At 45.5% G+C, this 19,075-nt stretch overlaps 1 protein-coding gene across 1 annotated transcript in view; it reads right to left on the bottom strand.

Moving 5' to 3' along the window:
• LOC141052925 (uncharacterized) overlaps positions 1-14,181 on the bottom strand; it is a 44,203-nt gene extending 30,022 nt beyond the window's left edge. Inside the window, 5 exon segments of the mRNA XM_073550246.1 lie at positions 10,564-10,661; positions 10,745-10,868; positions 10,952-11,131; positions 11,261-11,410; positions 14,035-14,181. Coding sequence (XP_073406347.1) covers positions 10,564-10,661; positions 10,745-10,868; positions 10,952-11,131; positions 11,261-11,410; positions 14,035-14,061 — 579 coding nt within the window. The 5' untranslated portion in view covers positions 14,062-14,181.
• Positions 14,182-19,075: the final 4,894 nt, after the last annotated feature.

Genomic DNA, 19,075 nt, shown 5'->3' on the forward strand with positions numbered 1-19,075 from the left:
ATAAATCATTATTTTTTGCTTCTTTTTTATTTTTATTTTTTAAGGGGTTCGCTAAAGGGGTTAACTAATGGGACAGTTTTATAGGGCAGGTCGTTACGGACGTGGCAATACCAAATTTGTGTACTTTTATTGTTTTTTTTTTTCCAAAAAATGAATTTATTGGGGGAATATTTTTTTTTTTTTCTAATTTATTTGGCGATTTTTTTTAAATTATTTTAACACTTTTTTTTTTTTTAACTTTATTACATTGTCCCAGGTGGGACATCACTGTCCTTGCCTCGCTTTGCTGGCACTGAGGAAGTCAGCTCCCTGCTGGCCCCCGAAGGTCCCCGTCGCCATCTTGGATTCGGGGGCCTGCAGGGAAGAAGCCCCCCGCAGCAGCGCTGCACACTGCGCTGCTGTGGGGGGGCTCAGGGAAGCACGGAGGGAGCCCCCTCCCTGCCGATGCTTCCCTTTAACCCCCGGTACACCGCGATCGTGTTTGATCGCGGTGTGCAAGGGGATAACGTGTCGGGGGCGGTCCGTGACCGCCCCTGACACATTGTGCCGGGGTGTCAGCTGTGATAATCAGCTGACACCTGGCCACGATCAGCGGCGCTCACCACGTGGGTGCTGCTGATCGCTATGACGTACTATCCCGTCCCTGGGAATTAAGTCCCAGGGCACATGGACGGGATAGTACGTCTCATGGCAGAAAGGGGTTAATACATTCGGCTTCCAATGATTTACATTCCTCTGCAAGCCTTTGCTCCCCAATTCGTGACTCCCTTTTAATGTATGAAATTGTGGATTTAACACATCCCCTCAAGTATGCCTTAAGCGTGTCCCACAGCACCAACCTATCAGGGAAATCATCACGATCTGTTATAAAGACATCGAGTTGATCTATTATTCTATCTTGTTCCCCAATAAGGGATAACCAAAATGGATGTATACGGAATCTCTTATATCTACCAGGGCCATCTAGATGAAGACCCATCACCAATGGAGAATGATCAGATACTGCCCCAGGAAGGTATTCAATCTCACGCAGATCCGATAATACAGCACTATTTCCAAATGCATGATCGATTCTGGATAGGCAGCGAGCGGCCGTCGTGTAACAAGAAAATTCTTTCTTAAAAGGATGCTGCTGTCTCCATAGATCAATCCATCCCGTCTCTTCTATAAAAGCAATATAATCATTATAATTTGTTAGAACTAACCGTAGTTAGTTACTATGCCCGGGCAACGCTGGGCTCTTCAGCTAATTGATTTATAAAGTTAAAAAGTAGATATATGTTAAAAAAAAAAAAAAAAAAAAAAAAAATTGTAGGGCAGTAAGAACAGGTTAAACAGAATGCACAAACTAATTGCTGTTGATCTGCATGTATTGAAAACTATGAAATAAATACTAAAGTGCTAACACATACATGCAAGTTAATAGTATATAACATGGGATACAAAGGATGGTAGAAAAAATAATTGCTGGCAACAAAACCAAATATCAAAAAAGGGTACCAAAAGAAAGATTTATACTGTATATCTATATGTCTCAAGTCTAATTCCCTATTAGTTAAATAATATTCATACTAAGGTGCCAGAAGATATTTTTTAAAAATTTAGAGCACTATTTGGCTATAAGAATACGCAACAAAATTTATAGGTGTGGATCCACTGGGGAACAGCAAGGATAATTGGTAGTGAGATGTGCCAAAGTGCAAATGCATGAAAGGTTTAAAGCATATAGTCAGCTGTAAAGTGCTGTGAATGAAATTAGCATAAAAGCTCGTATAAAGGTTCTGACATGCAAACTGCTAATACTGGATCATGGAGCTGCTCAGGCAGAAGGAACCATGACGTGCGTTTCACAATCGCTTCATCCTAGGGGGTGGGTTCATAGGACCATCAAAGACTGAAGCGAGGCATAAAAGCTCTTAACCTGAGCACAACCAGCATGATGAGGCATCTGAACGCAAAGCATAAGATGCAGTGGAGTATACAGTAACTCTAAAAAAAAAAAAACACAGGAAAGATCTGAGCCTCCTCCTGCTGTGGTCTTAGCCTCTTCCTCCCAGTCAAAAGTGATTTATAAAGGGGTAACAATATGTTGAGATCACAGGAAACAAAGTACGTGGTTCCCAGGTGCCACTATTTTTCCAGGCGGGCCACCTATGCCCTACACAAACGTTAGGTGTGCACTGCACAACACCATCAGTGTCAAGATCCACATGATCGATATGTGGACTAGTATTCATGGGCAGGGATATTATAACTCCCTAACTACCCACTGGGTAAATGTAGTGGTGGCTGGGCCTGAGGCAGAAAGTGCATTGGCACATTTTCTACCATCACCCAGTACTGCTGGATGTTTCTCAGTCCAGGTTGCCTCCTCTACATCCGGTCAGTAACACCTGCACCACCAACTTCAGCCAAGGGGAAATAACAGCAGGCCGTTCTGAAAATCATCTATTTGTCGAAAAAATCCCACACCGTGCAAGAGCTGTGGACAGGAATAAAAAAAACAGACCGATGAATGGTTGCTGCTGTTAAAGCTCAAGCACGACCAGGTGGTGTGCGATAGCGGGCAAAATCTCATAGCAGCATTGGGCCAAGTCAATTTGACGCACAGATCTTGCCTGGCGAATGTCCTGAATTTGGTGGTGCAGAGCTTCCTGGAAACTTACTCAGATGTCAGAGCTGCTGAGAAAGTGCGGGCCATATGTGCGTGCTTTCGGTGTTCTCATCCTTCTGCTTGCCTGTCTGCACTGCAGCATAACTTCTTCCTTTCCTCTTTCATATGCAACATACCAACAAGGTGGTACTCCACTGTGCATATGCTGGAGAAACTGTGCATTACTCCCACTCCTATACCTCCTTTAAAAAACGCTTCAGGCGATGATGGATGAGGTGGTGGCATCGGAGGAAAAGGAACAGGGACCATTCAAACCATTATCAGGTCTGTCGTCCATACATGTCTCGGAGGGTGGGTTCCTGTACCAACAGAAACCAGGTATACAATTGTCCAGGCAGGGGACAGTTTTGGAGAAGGAACCGTTTTTCCAGCAGGGTGGCACTCAAAGTAGCTCATGGACATCACTGAAGCGTGGCTGAGGGGATAAAGATGATACAGAGGACACAGGAGATACACCTCCAACCAAGGACAGCTTGTCGTTGCCTCATGGCATACATGAGCCAATACATGCTATTGTGCCAGCGCAATGACAACAGAGTTGCCCGCATTGTTATTAGTGCTGATTACTGGGTGGTCACCCTGCTGGATCCTCGCTACAAGGATGATGTACCATCCTTAATTCTGTCACTGAAGCGGGATTGGAAAATGTGGGAATACAAGTGCACACTGGTAGACACACTATTGACTTACACTGTGTTCCAAAGTATTATGCAAAAAATATTTCCTCATATTTTCTCTAAATTACCTATATGAATTGCAGTCATTGTTATTTTCCAGTCATCTAATATTTTAGTATAATTGCAATGTTTTTGAACAAACTGCCTATGAAAACAGTATATTTTTAAAAATAATAAACACTCAAAATGCATGTTCCAAATTATTATGCACAGCAGAATTTTCAACCTTTTTATTTTTAATTTTGAACAAAAAAAATGGTCAATTGTGAAATTATAAGCATTATCAGCTTATTACAAAATGAAATCAAACAGTTTTCAAGTCAAAACTTTTTTCTAGGTGATGTTACATTTGCACATAGGACCCCTTGTTGGAAAGAAGCTTCTGAACTCTCTCGTCCATTGAATTTGTCAGTTTTTGCATGGTTTGTGCTTCAATTGTTTTGCATGTGGACAGAATACCCTCCCAGAGCAGTTGCTTAGATGTGAACTGCCTCCCGCCATCATAGACACTCCTTTTGATGATGCTCCAGAGGTTCTCAATGGGGTTGAGGTCAGGGGAAGATGGTGGCCACACCATAAGTTTGTCCTCTTTTATGCCCATAGCAGCCAGAGATGCAGATGTGTTATTTGCAGCATGAGACGGTGCATTATCATGCATGAAAATGATCTTGCTGCGGAAAGCACGGTTCTTCCTCTTGAACCATGGCAGGAAGTGCTGTTTTAGAAACTCCACATAGATTATGGAGTTCATCTTTACCCCTTCAGGGATCCTAAAGGAGCCGACAATCTCTCTCCTCATGATTCCAGCCCAAAACATTACTCCATCTCCTCCTTGTTGGCGCCTTAGCCATGTTTTCATGGAGTGTCCATCAACCAGCCATCCTCCACTCCATCCATCTGGACCATCGAGCGTTGCACGGCACTCATCGGTGAGCAAAACAGTTTGGAAGTCAGTCTTCATGTATCGTTTGGCCCACTGGAGCAGTTTCTGCTTGTGTGCAGTGGATAGAGGTGGTCGACAGGATGGCTTACGCACAGCTGCAAACCTCTGAAGGACCCTGCATCTTGTTGTTCGGGGGACGTTGGAGGCACCAGCAGCTTCAAAAACTTGTCTGCTGCTATGACAAGGCATTTTTGTAGCTGCTCTTTTAACCTGACGCAATTGCCTGTTGGAAAGAGTCCTCAATTTTTCCTTATCAGCACGCACACGTGTGTGCTGGGAATCAGCTACAAACTTCTTGATTGTGCGATGATCACGATGAAGTGTCTTGGCAATGTTGATTGTAGTCATGCCTTGACCTAAATACTCCACAATTTGTTGCTTCTCAGCAGCCGACACATCCTTTTTCTTTCTCATTTTGGCAAAAAATGTAGGCTGCTTAATAATGTGGAACAGCCTTCTTAAGTAGTCTTGCCTTTATTTGGACACACCTGCCAAGCTAATTTGCACAGGTATCTGCAATTGCTTTCAGTGATATAAAGAGCCCTGACACACATCACCATCAATGAGTTTAAATGACAAACAAAAAAAATTCTAACCTTATCACTCCTAAACTCTTTTTGCATAATAATTTGGAACACAGTTTAGTTCTCACCTGACATCGAGGATTCAGTGGAAGAACAAGAGGAGGAGGTCGCCGCTAACACACTGGCACCATCTCAAAAGGAGTGTTAGCTGGGCAAAATGTGGAAAACCTTCCTTAGCATGCCACAACATCCAGCATCACCATTTGATACGTTCCGTATTAGTAGGATGCAGCATTTCAACAACATGGTGGAAGGGTATGTATCCACATGTCTCCCCGTACTGACTGATGGGTCTGCCTCATTTAACTTATGTGTCTCCAAATTGGTCACATGGCATTAGCTTGCCCTTTACACCTTGGAGGTGCTGGCCTGCCCTGTGGCAAATGGAACTGACGGAATGTGTGTTTGACACGGCAGTGGGTGTGATCACAGACAGGAGCATCCGCATGTCCACAACGTTGGCAAGTTAATATTTATTAAAATTAACCAGGCGTAGCTCCCACAGGACTTGTCGGCTAAATAGAGAAGCGAAGAATACCAGCTGCACTCACCCATTGTTATACTCCACCGCAGTTTGTTTTATTTGCCATTCCCAATGTTTTGTGGCCTCCCCAAGTTGAAATGATAATAAAAAGAAAACAACAAGAGGCTGTTTTGCAGCGTCCCCCCCCAAAGAGGCTGTATTGATAAGTACACCTACACAGGCTTTTTGGCAGAGTACTCTATAGAGACGGGTGCAGAGTACACACACAGAACCTAATACTGTCCCTCACTCGAGCTGCCTCCTGTCCAGGCCCGGATTGGCAATATAACCAACAGGGCATTTTCCCGCTGGGCCGCTGTCACGTGGGCCGCGGGCGGCAGCGCCCGATCATCTGGCCGCTTGCCAGCTGCTGCGGCCACTGTTGCTCCTGCCGCTGGCCCTCTGCGGGCACGGCGGTAATAGTTTCCAAGTTCCTCCCGCACTGCAGGGAGATAATCCACCACGCCCCCCCACGCACCCCATCCTCGACGCAGCATGAGACCCCCCGCCCCCGCAGCCACTCCCAGTATCGCTTGCCTTCTCTGTTCGCAGGACCTGTGATGAGGTCACAGAAGGGGAGGAGTCAGGGGTCACATGATCAGGAGCCTTTGTCCAGACCCCTGATCATGTGACCCCCTGACTCCGCCCCTCCTGTGACCTCATCACAGGTCCTGTGCGCTCAGCCTTGCCTCTTGGTGTCTGCAAGACTCTGCTGTGCTGTTGTCATGGTGCTGGATGAGATAAGTATGTGTGGGGTCAGGAGGGGTTTATAGGGTAGATGTAGCAGAGCTGTATGTGTATGGGGTGTACTGAGCGGAGCCGTGTGTGTATGAGGTGTATGGAGTGGAGCCGTGTGTGTACGAGGTGTACGGAGCGGAGCCGTGTGTGTACGAGGTGTACGGAGCGGAGCCGTGTGTGTACGAGGTGTACGGAGCGGAGCCGTGTGTGTACGAGGTGTACGGAGCGGAGCAGTGTGTGTACGAGGTGTACGGAGCGGAGCCGTGTGTGTATGAGGTGTACGGAGCGGAGCCGTGTGTGTATGAGGTGTACGGAGCGGAGCCGTGTGTGTACGAGGTGTACGGAGCGGAGCCGTGTGTGTATGAGGTGTACGGAACAGAGCCGCGTGTACGAGGTGTACGGAGCGGAGCCATGTGTGTATTAGGTGTACGGAACAGAGCCACGTGCACGAGGTGTACGGAACAGAGCCGCGTGCACGAGGTGTACGGAGCAGAGCCGCGTGCACGAGGTGTACGGAGCAGAGCCGCGTGCACGAGGTGTACGGAGCAGAGCCGCGTGCACGAGGTGTACGGAGCAGAGCCGCGTGCACGAGGTGTACGGAGCAGAGCCGCGTGCACGAGGTGTACGGAGCAGAGCCGTGTGTGTACGAGGTGTACGGAACAGAGCCGCGTGCACGAGGTGTACGAAACGGAGCCATATGTGTACGGGATGTACGGAGCTGAGCCAAGTGTGTACGAATCATACAAAGCGGGCTTTTCCCACGGACACAGGAGTACACGGCGGATCCCCGAGGAGCATTTTAAAACACACACATGACGTTCCACCTGAAGTGACGTGCTTGAAGCTGACCGGAAATGACATAATTTCTTGAGGAGAATGTAACAGAACCAGAATGCTTCAGATCCATCACCATGTCCTCCTCCGACAGTGCAGACAGCAGGATCGCCTTGGAATCGGGGATGCCGGCCATGTGAGCGGATCATGATATGTCCTGCACCGGGAGGCTCAGGTGGGCACTACAATGGGAGCCGGGCTGCTATAGTATCTTTATAGAATCTTCCTTTATTTCTTTCTCTCTTTTTCTTTCGTTCTCTGTTCTTTCTTTCTCATTCTCTGTTCTGTCTTTCCCTCATTTTCTTTCTCTCTCTCTCTGTTCTTTCTTTCTCTCTCTAATCTTTCTTTTTTCTTTCTCTCTCTCTCTGTTCTCTCTCTGTTTTCTTTTTTTCCTCTTTCTTTCTTTCTCTTTTTTCTCTCTCTCTGTTTTCTCTCTTCCTTAGTGCCAGTCAGTGTGCCCATAATGCCAGCCACTGTGCCCTCAGTACAAGTCAGTGTGATCAGCAGTGCTAAATGGGTGCGATTAGGCGTGGACATGGGTGTGACTAGTTGTGGAATGGGTGTGGCCGGGCGTGGCCTAAATTTTGCAGCGGCGCACTGTGCGCGCCGCAGTATTTGTCCCTCTTACCCTTCCTCAAAAGTTGGGAGGTATGATAGGGGCGGCTGTGACCAGGGGGTCTGGTTGCCCAATGGATAGCAGTTCTGCCAGGAATTCTGTCACCGTGCGTACAAAAGGGACAGAGCTTTGGGAGGAGTACTGTACCTAAAAGCAATAAATAGGACTGAGCTGAAATCCTGGGCACAGCTGTGACTACATGTTATATAGTCGTGTTAATCTCCTCTCACTGCTGGTAACCTACAACTGTACAAAAATATTATATAGTCACCATGTGACTAGTGGGCCTGTGTAACTTCAAATGCCAGGGCTGAATTTTAGTCCCAGTCCGGCCCTGATCCTGTCCCTAGAAAAAAGTCCATGTTTGGAGTACAGCACCAGACACAGTACAAACCCCAAACTTTACAGTTAGGGTTCGCTCATCTCAACTCATTTCCATCAGATGATACTGACATTTGACTAGAAATACAACAAGATGGGACAAAGCGAGAACTTGACTTGGTCTCACAAAAAAATTTGAGACGAATTTAAAAAGAATGTGAATTGAATTGGAAAGAGATTTGGAACATGAGGCCTTCTCCCATGACGACTGAGTACACAAGGATGGTACAGTGAAACTGCGAATGGTAATTAACCCCTTAACCCCCGGAGCTTTTTTCGTTTTTGAGTTTTTGATTTTCGCTCCTCTCCTTCCCAGAGCCATAACTTTTTTAATTTTCCGTCAATATGGCCATTTCTGGGCTTATTTTTTGTGGGATGAATTGTACTTTTGAAAGAACCATTGGTTTTACCATGTCGTGTACTAGAAAACGGGAAAAAAAATTCCAAGTGCGGTGAAATTGCAAAAAAGTGCAATCCTACACTTGTTTTTTGTTCGGCTTTTTTGCTAGGTTCAATAAATGCTAAAACTGACCTGCCATTATGATTCTCCAGGTCATTACGAGTTCAAAGACACCAAACATATCTAGGTTCTTTTTTATCTAAGTGGTAAAAAAAAAATTCCAAACTTTGCTATAAAAAAAAAAAAAAAAATGCACCATTTTCCGAGACCTGTAGCGTCTCCATTTATCGTGATCTTGGGTTGGTGAGGGTTTATTTTTTGTGTGCCAGGCTGACATTTTTAATGATACCATTTTGGTGCAGATACGTTCTTTTGATCGCCCGTTATTGCATTTTAATGCAATGTCGCGGCGACCAAAAAAAATATAATTTTGGTGTGTTGACTTGTTTTCTCGCCACGCTGTTTGGCGATCAAGTTAATCCTTTTTTTATTGATAGATCAGGCGATTCTGAACGCGGCGATACCAAATATGTGTATGTTTGATTTCATTTTTATTGTTTTACTTTGAATGGGGCCAAAGGGGGTGATTTAACCTTTTATTTTTTTTAATATTTTTAAACATTTTTTTTTTTAAATTTGGCATGCTTCAATAGTCTCCATGGAAGACTAGAAGCTGTCATAGCCCGATCGACTCTGCTACATATAGGTGATGATCAGATCGCCTCTATGTAGTAGAATTGCTGACTTGCTATGAGTACCGATCACTGGATGGTGCTCACAGCAATCCGACATTGACAACCATAGAGACCTCGGGTTGTCATGCCGACACACCGGTTACCCGTGACGCGTATTTCCGATGCGATTACCATTTAAATTCTGCTGTCAGTGTTTGACAGAGGCATTTAGCTAATTAATAGCCGTGGGTGGATCGCGATTCCACCCACGGCTATTGTGGGCACATATCAGTTGTTCAAAACAGCTGACATGTCTCGGAAAAGATGTGGGCTCACCACCGGAGCCCATATCAAAGAGAGGGAATCCGAAATCAGCCTAAATATACGCCCGATGTCGGAAAGGGGTTAAAATCAGTTACTTTTGCCTTCTTTTGGAAAATTCTGTCTACAGATGTCGAGAAACAGTCTGAATCTGTTAATGAATGTATGGAAAAAAGTTAGCATGTTGTGGACTGTGGAAGAGCTGTATGTGACCAGAAGGAACACTCATTTCCATCAGATGATATAAGACAATATGAAACCAAAGAAGATGGCAAAAAAACAAGAACTTCAGTGGGCCTCAGAAAAAATGTTTGGAGAATTTTCAAAAAATTTTGGAGTGGAAAAAGATTGGAAGATGAGGCACTACCATGACTACAAGGCTTTTATGGCACTCTGCACCAAGCTGTTATGGCAGAAATGGGTGCAGAGTATGTATACAGGCTTTTTGGCAGAGTACTGCCACAGACATGGGTGCAGAGTGTGAGAGCAGGATTCATATTTATCTATTCTGACCCAATTGTGGATATTCTACACATATTCTCTCTTTCCTTGCAAGATGGAGTCTATGATCAGATAAGGGGGGGGTCTCAGAAATGTCTTTGTCAGACTTATAGAAAATATAGGAAAGTGAGAGAAAACAAAACTAAGTGATAAACACACCTAAACCATTTAGCTAGGTGTAGACAGTATTACCTTTAGCCAATGAGCTGTATGTATGCTAATGGAAGCACATATTTAGAGATAAGATGAGCCAATTACATTGTTACAATGCATGAATACTAATAACCTATATAAGATACTATGAGGTAATAAAGAGAGATCTGCTTTGATATTCAGTGTATAAGGGGGTGTTATTTGGAGCAGGCACGTCTCAGAACGCCCCACATTATGGTTGTGACAACAAAAGGTTTTCAAGCACAGTGCTTCCACAGATAAGGGTGCAAAGGACACGCTGAGGCTTTTTGACACAGTACTCCTACAGACACAGGTGCAGCGTAAAAAAAGAGGCTTTTTTTTAGCACAGTGCTCCCACAAATAGGTGTCGTAATCTATGATTAGCTCTAATCCTGCCATCTCCATCGTTCTCATTACACAAGTATAAAACATATAATATTGGTGGATAAAACAAGACTGAGCACAAGACCTTCACAGCCGTCTACACATCACAGGGATCTCATGACACCTTCTCTCCATCTACCTGATCATCCTGAGGAACATCGGGATTTTCTTCCTTGCAGTCCTGTGGAAGAAGAGGACGGGGACATCTCTCTGGTGTTGTCCTCTTACTGGATAGATCTGGAGGAAACACATACAGGGACTGAATTCATTCTTTACATACAGATAATTATAGGCCGTGTGTATTTAGTCCTGTCTATTACCTGGTGATGTGATGGGCTGGGGAACCTCCATCATGACGTCCTTGTACAGATCTTTGTGTCCTTCTAAATACTCCCACTCCTCCATGGAGAAATAGACGGCGACATCCTGACACCTTATAGGAACCTGATACATACAGTGATACCGTCATCCCCCTAATCCCTTCATAGCATTACTGTATAATATCCCAGCATTCCCAGCAGTGTCACCTCTCCAGTCAGAAGCTCAATCATCTTGTAGGGGAGTTCTAGGATCTTCTGGTCATTGATGTCCTCATGTATCAGGGGGTGGGGTGGAGGCCCCGTCATTGGGCTCAGGGTTCTTCCCCATCCCTCAGACACAGGGTCCTGACAGCGCCCCCTAGAGGTCTTCTTCACTACTGTGTAATCCTGATTATGGAGAGACACATTAATAAATCTCACTACAGACATTTCCAGAGTCCTCACCTCTCCAGTTCTGTCCATCTGTTATTCCCATAGATAAGTATGATGTAATGTGACGTCATCAGAATCTCTCACCTCTCCAGTAAGCCGGAAGAGGATCTCTAGGGTGAAGTGTAATATCCTCTCCACCATCTTGTCTCTGTCCTTATCCATGCTTGATGGGTAAATCTGAATAATCATCTTCTATAGAAGATCTACATTGAGAGGATCCAATATTGTGGGAATCTGAATGGGAAGAAGATGTAACATCATAAAGAATCCTGCGTAATAATGCAATTACCGGAGATAATAAGGGGAATCATATGAAATCTATTATTAAACAGTAGTCATTTTTTTAACACCTTCTAATAAATCCTATATATTTAGGCCACAGACAACAAGCAGTTTCTTCCTCGGAGTCGGCATCTGAATACGTTCCTCATAGACTCATCTTCCATAACGCTAATTCTCGTCTCATTTTCCGACCCTGGAATCGGCATTAGCAATACTGCAGGAGATATTCATTACACGTGACAGGAGGAATAACTACTTCATGATGAGGACGACATCTTCATCTTCTACTATGGCTCTAGAAACATATCTGGCCAGAGTCCATCACTGACTCCATCACCACCGGCCGTCTATATGAAGGTTTCCCGTCTTCACCAGGCTGTAATTGTTTATTTTGTTAGATCTCACATCTAATACACACATAATAATTTTGAGGCATTTATAAAATCTGTTTACTGGTATGCCGCGGACAGGTTTCCCGAAAATACCGTATATACTCGAATATAAGCCGAGATTTTCAGCCCATTTTTTTGGGCTGAAAGTCCCCCTCTCGGCTTATATTCGAGTCATATACACCGGGGGGTCGGAGGGGGAGGGGGGGCGGGGGGGGTCAAGTCATACTTACCAATCCTGACGCTGTCTCTTGAGACCTCAGCTTCTCCGCGCTCTCTCTTCCTGCCTTCAGCGGTCACGTGGTACCGCTCATTAAAAATCATGAATATGCGCATATTCATGAGTTTTAATGAGCAGTATCACATGACCGCTGAACACAGGAAGAGAGAGCGCGGAGAAGCTGGGGGCTCAAGAGACAGCGTCAGGACGGGTAAGTATAGCGATACTCACCTGTCCTGCGTCCATGGCTGCTTGCTGCTGTCTGTCATCGGTCAGTGACTTCAGACAGCAGAGGGCGCGGTGACGTGATTAGTGCGCGCCGCGTCCCCTGCAGTCTGAACGTCACTGACCGATGACGTGGCAGATAGCGGTGAGCAGCCATGGACGCAGGACAGGTGAGTATCTTACACCCAGCGACGGAGAGGTGAGTATGTCATTTTTTTTATTTTACATGCAGCAGCAGCAGCGGCAGCATATGGGGGAATAATCTAAGGAGCTTCTTATAGGGTCAGCATATGGGGGAATAATCTAAGGAGCTTCTTATGGGGTCAGCATATGGGGGAATAATCTAAGGAGCTTCTTATGGGGTCAGCATATGGGGGGAATAATCTAAGGAGCTTCTTATGGGGTCAGCATATGGGGGAATAATCTATGGAGCATTTCCCACCCTAGGCTTATACTCGAGTCAATAAGTTTTCCCAGTTTTTTTGTGGCAAAATTAGGGGGGGTCGGCTTATACTCGAGTATATACGGTACGTGGAAAAACACCAGGAAAAAAACAGGTGTAAACTGTTACAAAATACAATTGGCACCAACAACACTGAAAAATAAATATATAGCACCGGCCCGGGGCCACATCTGCAGACCTGGGAAATTGATCCAGGAGGTCAGTGCTGTGTCACGGGAGTCATCTGCATCTGCACCAGGAGTGGGGGAAGGAAGGATTTATTTATTAGGAGGAGGGGGGGGACATATTGTGGGGGCAACTTGTACTATCATAATGTGTGTGGGAGGGGATGGTGGTACTGTGAGAACATTATACTGTGTGTGGGGGGATGGCGGTACTGTGTGAACATTATACTGTGTGTGGGGGGATGGCGGTACTGGGGGAACATTATACTGTGTGTGGGGGATGGCGGTACTGGGGGAACATTATACTGTGTGTGGGGATGGCGGTACTGTGGGAACATTATACTGTGTGTGGGGATGGCGATACTGGGGGAACATTATACTGTGTGGGGGGGATGGTGGTACTGGGGGAACAATATACTGTGTGTGGGGGATAGTGGTACTGGGGGAACATTATACTGTGTGTGGGGGGATGGCGGTACTGGGGGAACATTATACTGTGTGGGGGGATGGTGGTACTGGGGGAACATTATACTGTGTGTGGGGGATGGTGGTACTGGGGGAACATTATACTGTGTGTGGGGGATAGTGGTACTGGGGAAGATTATACTGTGTGGGGGGATGGCGATACTGGGGGAACATTATACTGTGTGGGGGGATGGTGGTACTGGGGGAACATTATACTGTGTGTGGGGGATGGTGGTACTGGGGGAACATTATACTGTGTGTGGGGGATGGCGGTACTGGGGGAACATTATACTGTGTGTGGGGGGATGGCAGTACTGGGGGAACATTATACTGTGTGTGGGGGATGGTGGTACTGGGGGAACATTATACTGTGTGGGGGGATGGCGGTACTGGGGGAACACTATACTGTGTGTGGGGGGATGGCGGTACTGGGGGAACATTATACTGTGTGGGGGGAGAAAGGGGCACTGTGCTGTGTGAACATTGTTTCCTTACTTCCTGTTTTCCAAACTTGGGTGGTATCTATCAGAGGAAAAGGAATAAAAACATTATACTTTTTATAAAGTACAACAGAAAAACACCAAAATAGTCTCAGTGCTGAAGGGGTTACTGCCCCCTGTGCCCAGTAATGGGAAATCTCCAGCACCTACCTCCACCTGCAGAGCCGCACTCCACATTTATGGCTGCTCTGTGCGCACAGGACCTGGGATGAGGTCACAGGAGGGGAGGAGTCAGGGGTCACATGATCAGGGGCCTCAGTGTATTCAGGACTCTGCTGTGCTGGGTTTCATGGTGCTGGATGAGGGGAAGTTGATGTGTGGGGTCAGGAGGGGTTTACAGGGTTGATGTAGCAGAGCCGTGTGTGTACGAGGTGTACGGAGCGGAGCCGTGTGTACGAGGTGTACGGAGCAGAGCCGCGTGTGTACGAGGTGTACGGAGCGGAGCCGCGTGTGTACGAGGTGTACGGAGCGGAGCCGTGTGTGTACGAGGTGTACGGAGCGGAGCCGTGTGTGTACGAGGTGTACGGAGCGGAGCCGCGTGTGTACGAGGTGTACGGAGCGGAGCCGTGTGTGTACGAGGTGTACGGAGCGGAGCCGCGTGTGTACGGGGTGTACGGAGCGGAGCCGCGTGTGTACGAGGTGTACGGAGCGGAGCCGTGTGTGTACGAGGTGTACGGAGCGGAGCCGTGTGTGTACGAGGTGTACGGAGCGGAGCCGTGTGTGTACGAGGTGTACGGAGCGGAGCCGTGTGTGTACGAGGTGTACGGAGCGGAGCCGCGTGTGTACGAGGTGTACGGAGCGGAGCCGTGTGTGTACGAGGTGTACGGAGCGGAGCCGCGTGTGTACGAGGTGTACGGAGCGGAGCCGCGTGTGTACTGAATTTACCTATCTTAAAGGTCGCGCTGGCTATTATTTCTTCTATGTAATATAATTGGTTCACCTTGTGCAACCATTCTGCCAGGGTAGGACAGTCCTGTGATAACCAATGTAAGGGGATAAGCATTTTGGCTGCTGCTAACAAATACATAAGAAATTTTTTATGTTTGTATTGTGCAAGATCGCTTGACCAGTTTAGAAAAATCAATTTCAAGGATGGGGGGTTTGGAAGCTGACAAAGTCTTGTTGCAATTTTAAGCACTTTCCTCCAGAATGGTTGAATATTTTTGCACTGCCACCATATGTGTAAATAAGATCCCCTTTCCCCGAAACATCTCCAACAATTAGAGGGTGCATCAGGCTGCCACTTCTTTCTAGTGTCAGGGGTGGTGTACTACCTAGTAAGGACTTTGTAAGAATTTTCTTGGACCCTCACACAGCCAGAAGGACCATGCGAGGTTTTATATATCTTTTCAACCTCCCAATCTTGCAATACAACCTCAAGGTCACTTTCCCATTTCATTATAAACGGTCGCTTAACTGAGGTTGAGTGGGCCAGGAGCATCTGGTAAAGCTTAGGCCTCTTTCACACTTCAGTTTTTTGTGTCAGTTAAAATCCGCCAAAAAGGCGGACAAGCGGATTCGTTCCTAACTGATGTGAACGAATGCCACAGGATCCGTTTTTTGACGGATCCGCAAAATGAGGAAATTTAAAGGAACCGCTGGCAAGAGAGAGAGAGAATTTGGGGTTAAATCAGTGTCTGGAGGATCCGCCGCCCAAAAAAACGTTGCAAGCTCCGTTTGGAAATCTTTGAGGATGTTGACGGACACCAACATTGTGGCGGATCCTCACAAAAACGGCTGCAACGGACAGCAATCCGTCAAGATCCGCCAATAATGAAAGTCAATGGGGAAAAAAACGGATCCGCAAAGAAAAATGGCGGATCCGTTTTTTTTCCAAATCGGCGGGTCTTGACTGATTGTCAAAAACGGAAGTGTGAAAGATGCCTTACCCAACATGCCCCTTGGTTTACTTCTCCGAGTCAGCAACTTTTCAAAAGCGGTCAACTCTCTGTGCGGAAGTCCAGATTGTAAACGATCTGATCGAGTTTTTGAGCCTGTTGTAATGAAGAAAGTTAATATGATAGTGTGGAAATCTCATTTGTAAATCTTGCAGAGGGAAGATCACACCATCCTCCATGAAAGCATCTAGTCTTTCGTTTATTTTCTGTAAAGAGTCTGTGTCCTTAAGAAAAGGGTGATTTAAATAGAGGCCAGGTAGGTCCCCTACTTTTATCAGGGGTGATGGAAGTGGCATTAGTGAGGATGAGAATCTGGCCCAGGTCCTGATTAAATTTTTTGTTATTGCATTTGGGGAGAGAACCTTCTTTATAAAACCTGTTGGCGAGTGAAGGATAGTAGAGATTAGTACTGACAGTGACTCGCTAGCAATCCCTGTCCAAAGTTTGTGATTACTCTCTCTCTCGTCCAATCGATTAATAGCGACAAAGTTGCCGCTGCGTGGTATTTTTGTGGGTCCGGTAATCCTATACCCCCTTTATGTTTAGGTAGGGAAAGAGTATTATAGCTTACTCTAGGTCTTAAGCCCCCCCCATATATACTTCCCAAAAAGAGATCGGACCTTCTGAATAAACGTGTCAGGGACTTTAATTGGTAGCATTCTGGATATATAACTCTACTTGGGTAAAATAAATCCTTTGATGAGATTTTTTCTTCCTATCCAGGAAATATAGGGTGCTCTCCACAACTTAATGGCTTCAAGAGTGTCATAGAGAAGGGGTACAAAGTTGAGTGAGAAAAGGGAGTTCCAGTGAGGACTCAGTTTAATACCTAAATACTTAATATATTTAGAGTTCCATTTTATTGGGAATTTAGCTTTCAAATTTTGGATTGTTGTATGTCGAATATTTATCCCCATCGCCTCAGACTTCTCTAGATTAATCTTAAAGTTCGATAACTCTCGAAATGCCTCAAACCTCTCCAACACCGCTGGAATTTCTTTTTCAGGGTCCGATAGGAGCAAGAGAAGGTCGTCTGCGAACGCTGCTACTACATGTGAGGAGTCCGAGATCTTGATACCCCCTATTGCTGGATGCTGTCTAATACTCTGAATTAACGTCTCAATGGTTAGGACAAATAAAGCTGGTGAAAGGGGGCAACTCTGACGTGTGCCGTTTTTGATCTCAAAGGGTGGAGAAAAATCCCCGTTTACCCTTACTTTCGCAGACGGTGACTTATTCATTTGAAAAATGGCGTCTATAACTGTGGGAGGAAAACCAAACCTCGCAAGAGTCTCACGTATGAATGTCCAGTCCACCCTGTCAAGCGCTTCCTCTGCGTCGGTGCCCATTAAGACTAGGGGTTTGTGGTGGCTGTGCACATGATGCATCAGGTACAGTACTCTAAGGGAGTTGTCTCTTCCCTCCCTACCCCTGACAAAACCTACTTGCTCAGGTGAGATGAGTGTGTCGAGGATCAGGCCTATCCTTGTGGCTAACATCTTTGCAAATATTTTTAGGTCATTATTTAATAGCGAGATCGGCCTGTAATTACTGCATAGTCAGGGTCTCTACCTTCTTTGTGTATAAAGAATATGTGTGCTTCCAGTGTCTGTCCTGCAAAGGCCGCACCCCCCAGTACACCATTGCACAGCTTCAATAAAAACGGACTCAACGTGTCCTGAAAAGTCTTATAATAGGATGCCGGGAGGCCATCTGGACCAGGGCTCTTGCCCATAGGACAGTCCGACAGGGTAGACTGGAGTTCCCCTATCGTGAAAGGGGCTATCAGTTCCTGTTGTTGTGTTTCAGATAAGGTAGGGAGGTTTATAGATTGTAGGAATTCCTTTATATTCACTTGTCTTTTTTCTAACTCTTCTACATTCTCTCCCGGTCGCAAATCATGCAAGGTGGAATAATACTCCCTGAAAGCTGAAGATATCCCGTCTAGGTTTGTAATTTTAGCTCCATCCGACCCCTTTACCGTATATATGAGACCTAGCCTTACGCTTTTTAATAATGGCTGTCATAAATTTTGACATTTTGTCTCCATGAGCAAATACCCTGTGTTTCCATCTAGTATAAATTTTTATTGAGTCTTTGTTTAGTAAGTCTCTAAGAGATTGTCTCTTCTGTGAGAGGAGAGCTAAGGCATCAGGGTCCAGTGTCATTCTATGATCTCGTTCCAGTTTTTGGATCTCTTTATAAAGAGTGTCGTTTTTTTCTTTTCTGCTTTTCTTCTTATGCGAGGCCATAGAAACCAATTCACCTCTTATTACGGCCTTGTGAGCCTCCCAGATAGTAGAAAATTGAATATTTTCACTCAAGTTGATCTCAAAATACTCTTGAATTTTCTTTTTTATTTTATTTCTGGAGGGTTCATCTGCAATTAAAGTTTCGTTTAGCCTCCAAGGGATATTATTTGGTCTATGGCCTATCATAAGTTTGTTTATTAAGATGGAGTGGTCGGAGTGAACGCTCGGAATGATTAGTGAGTCTTTCAGATGTAAGGACATCTGAAATGGGATAAAAAGATAGTCAATTCTACTACAAGACGTTTGCGCTTGTGAGAAATGTGAGGTCTCGTACAATGGGGTGGAGAAATCTCCAAGTATCAATCAGTTGGTTCAGATGTAGGGTTGTTCGGATGCATGTTAGTGCATTCTTAGGAACACTAGATTTCCCAGTAGAGGAGTCTATTGGTGGTTCAAGAGGAACATTCAGGTCACCTCCCAGGATCAAAGTGCCCTCTACAAATTCACTTGTCTCTCTCATAATTCTGGAAAACCAGGTGTCTTGTTTTGTGTTGGGGGCATATACACATCCTATCGTGACCAGTTCATGTGCCAACTTCCCCTTTATGAAAATATATCTACCATCTCTGTCATGAACCATGTCGATATACTGAAATGGTATATTTTTTGCAAGAGCGATTGCCACTCCCCTCCCCTTACTGGAAGAGGAAAACGAGTGGAACCATGTATTATAGTAGTGTTTCTCAAAACTCGGGGTTTTTTCCTGTATAAAGTGGGTCTCCTGCAGGAGTGCAATGTCAGCCCTTTCTTAATATGTGCCAGTACCTGAGCACTTTTAATTGGCGCGTTCAGTCCTCTTACGTTGTATGATGCTATTGTCATTTCTTGCATACGATCAGCCATGTCAGGTCAGTGGGCGACAAGATGAAAGGTGATTCGCCGATAGACATGGGAAAGGTTGGGGAGGGGAAGAGAGAAAGGTAAAAGACAAAAACATTAGCATATATTCAACAAAAAGGGCTTGTTGCCCTAAATTAACAA

The sequence above is a fragment of the Dendrobates tinctorius genome, unplaced genomic scaffold (assembly GCF_039654945.1).
Source record: "Dendrobates tinctorius isolate UK_male_01 unplaced genomic scaffold, ASM3965494v1 ptg000164l, whole genome shotgun sequence".
NCBI classification, from domain to species: Eukaryota; Metazoa; Chordata; class Amphibia; order Anura; family Dendrobatidae; genus Dendrobates; species Dendrobates tinctorius.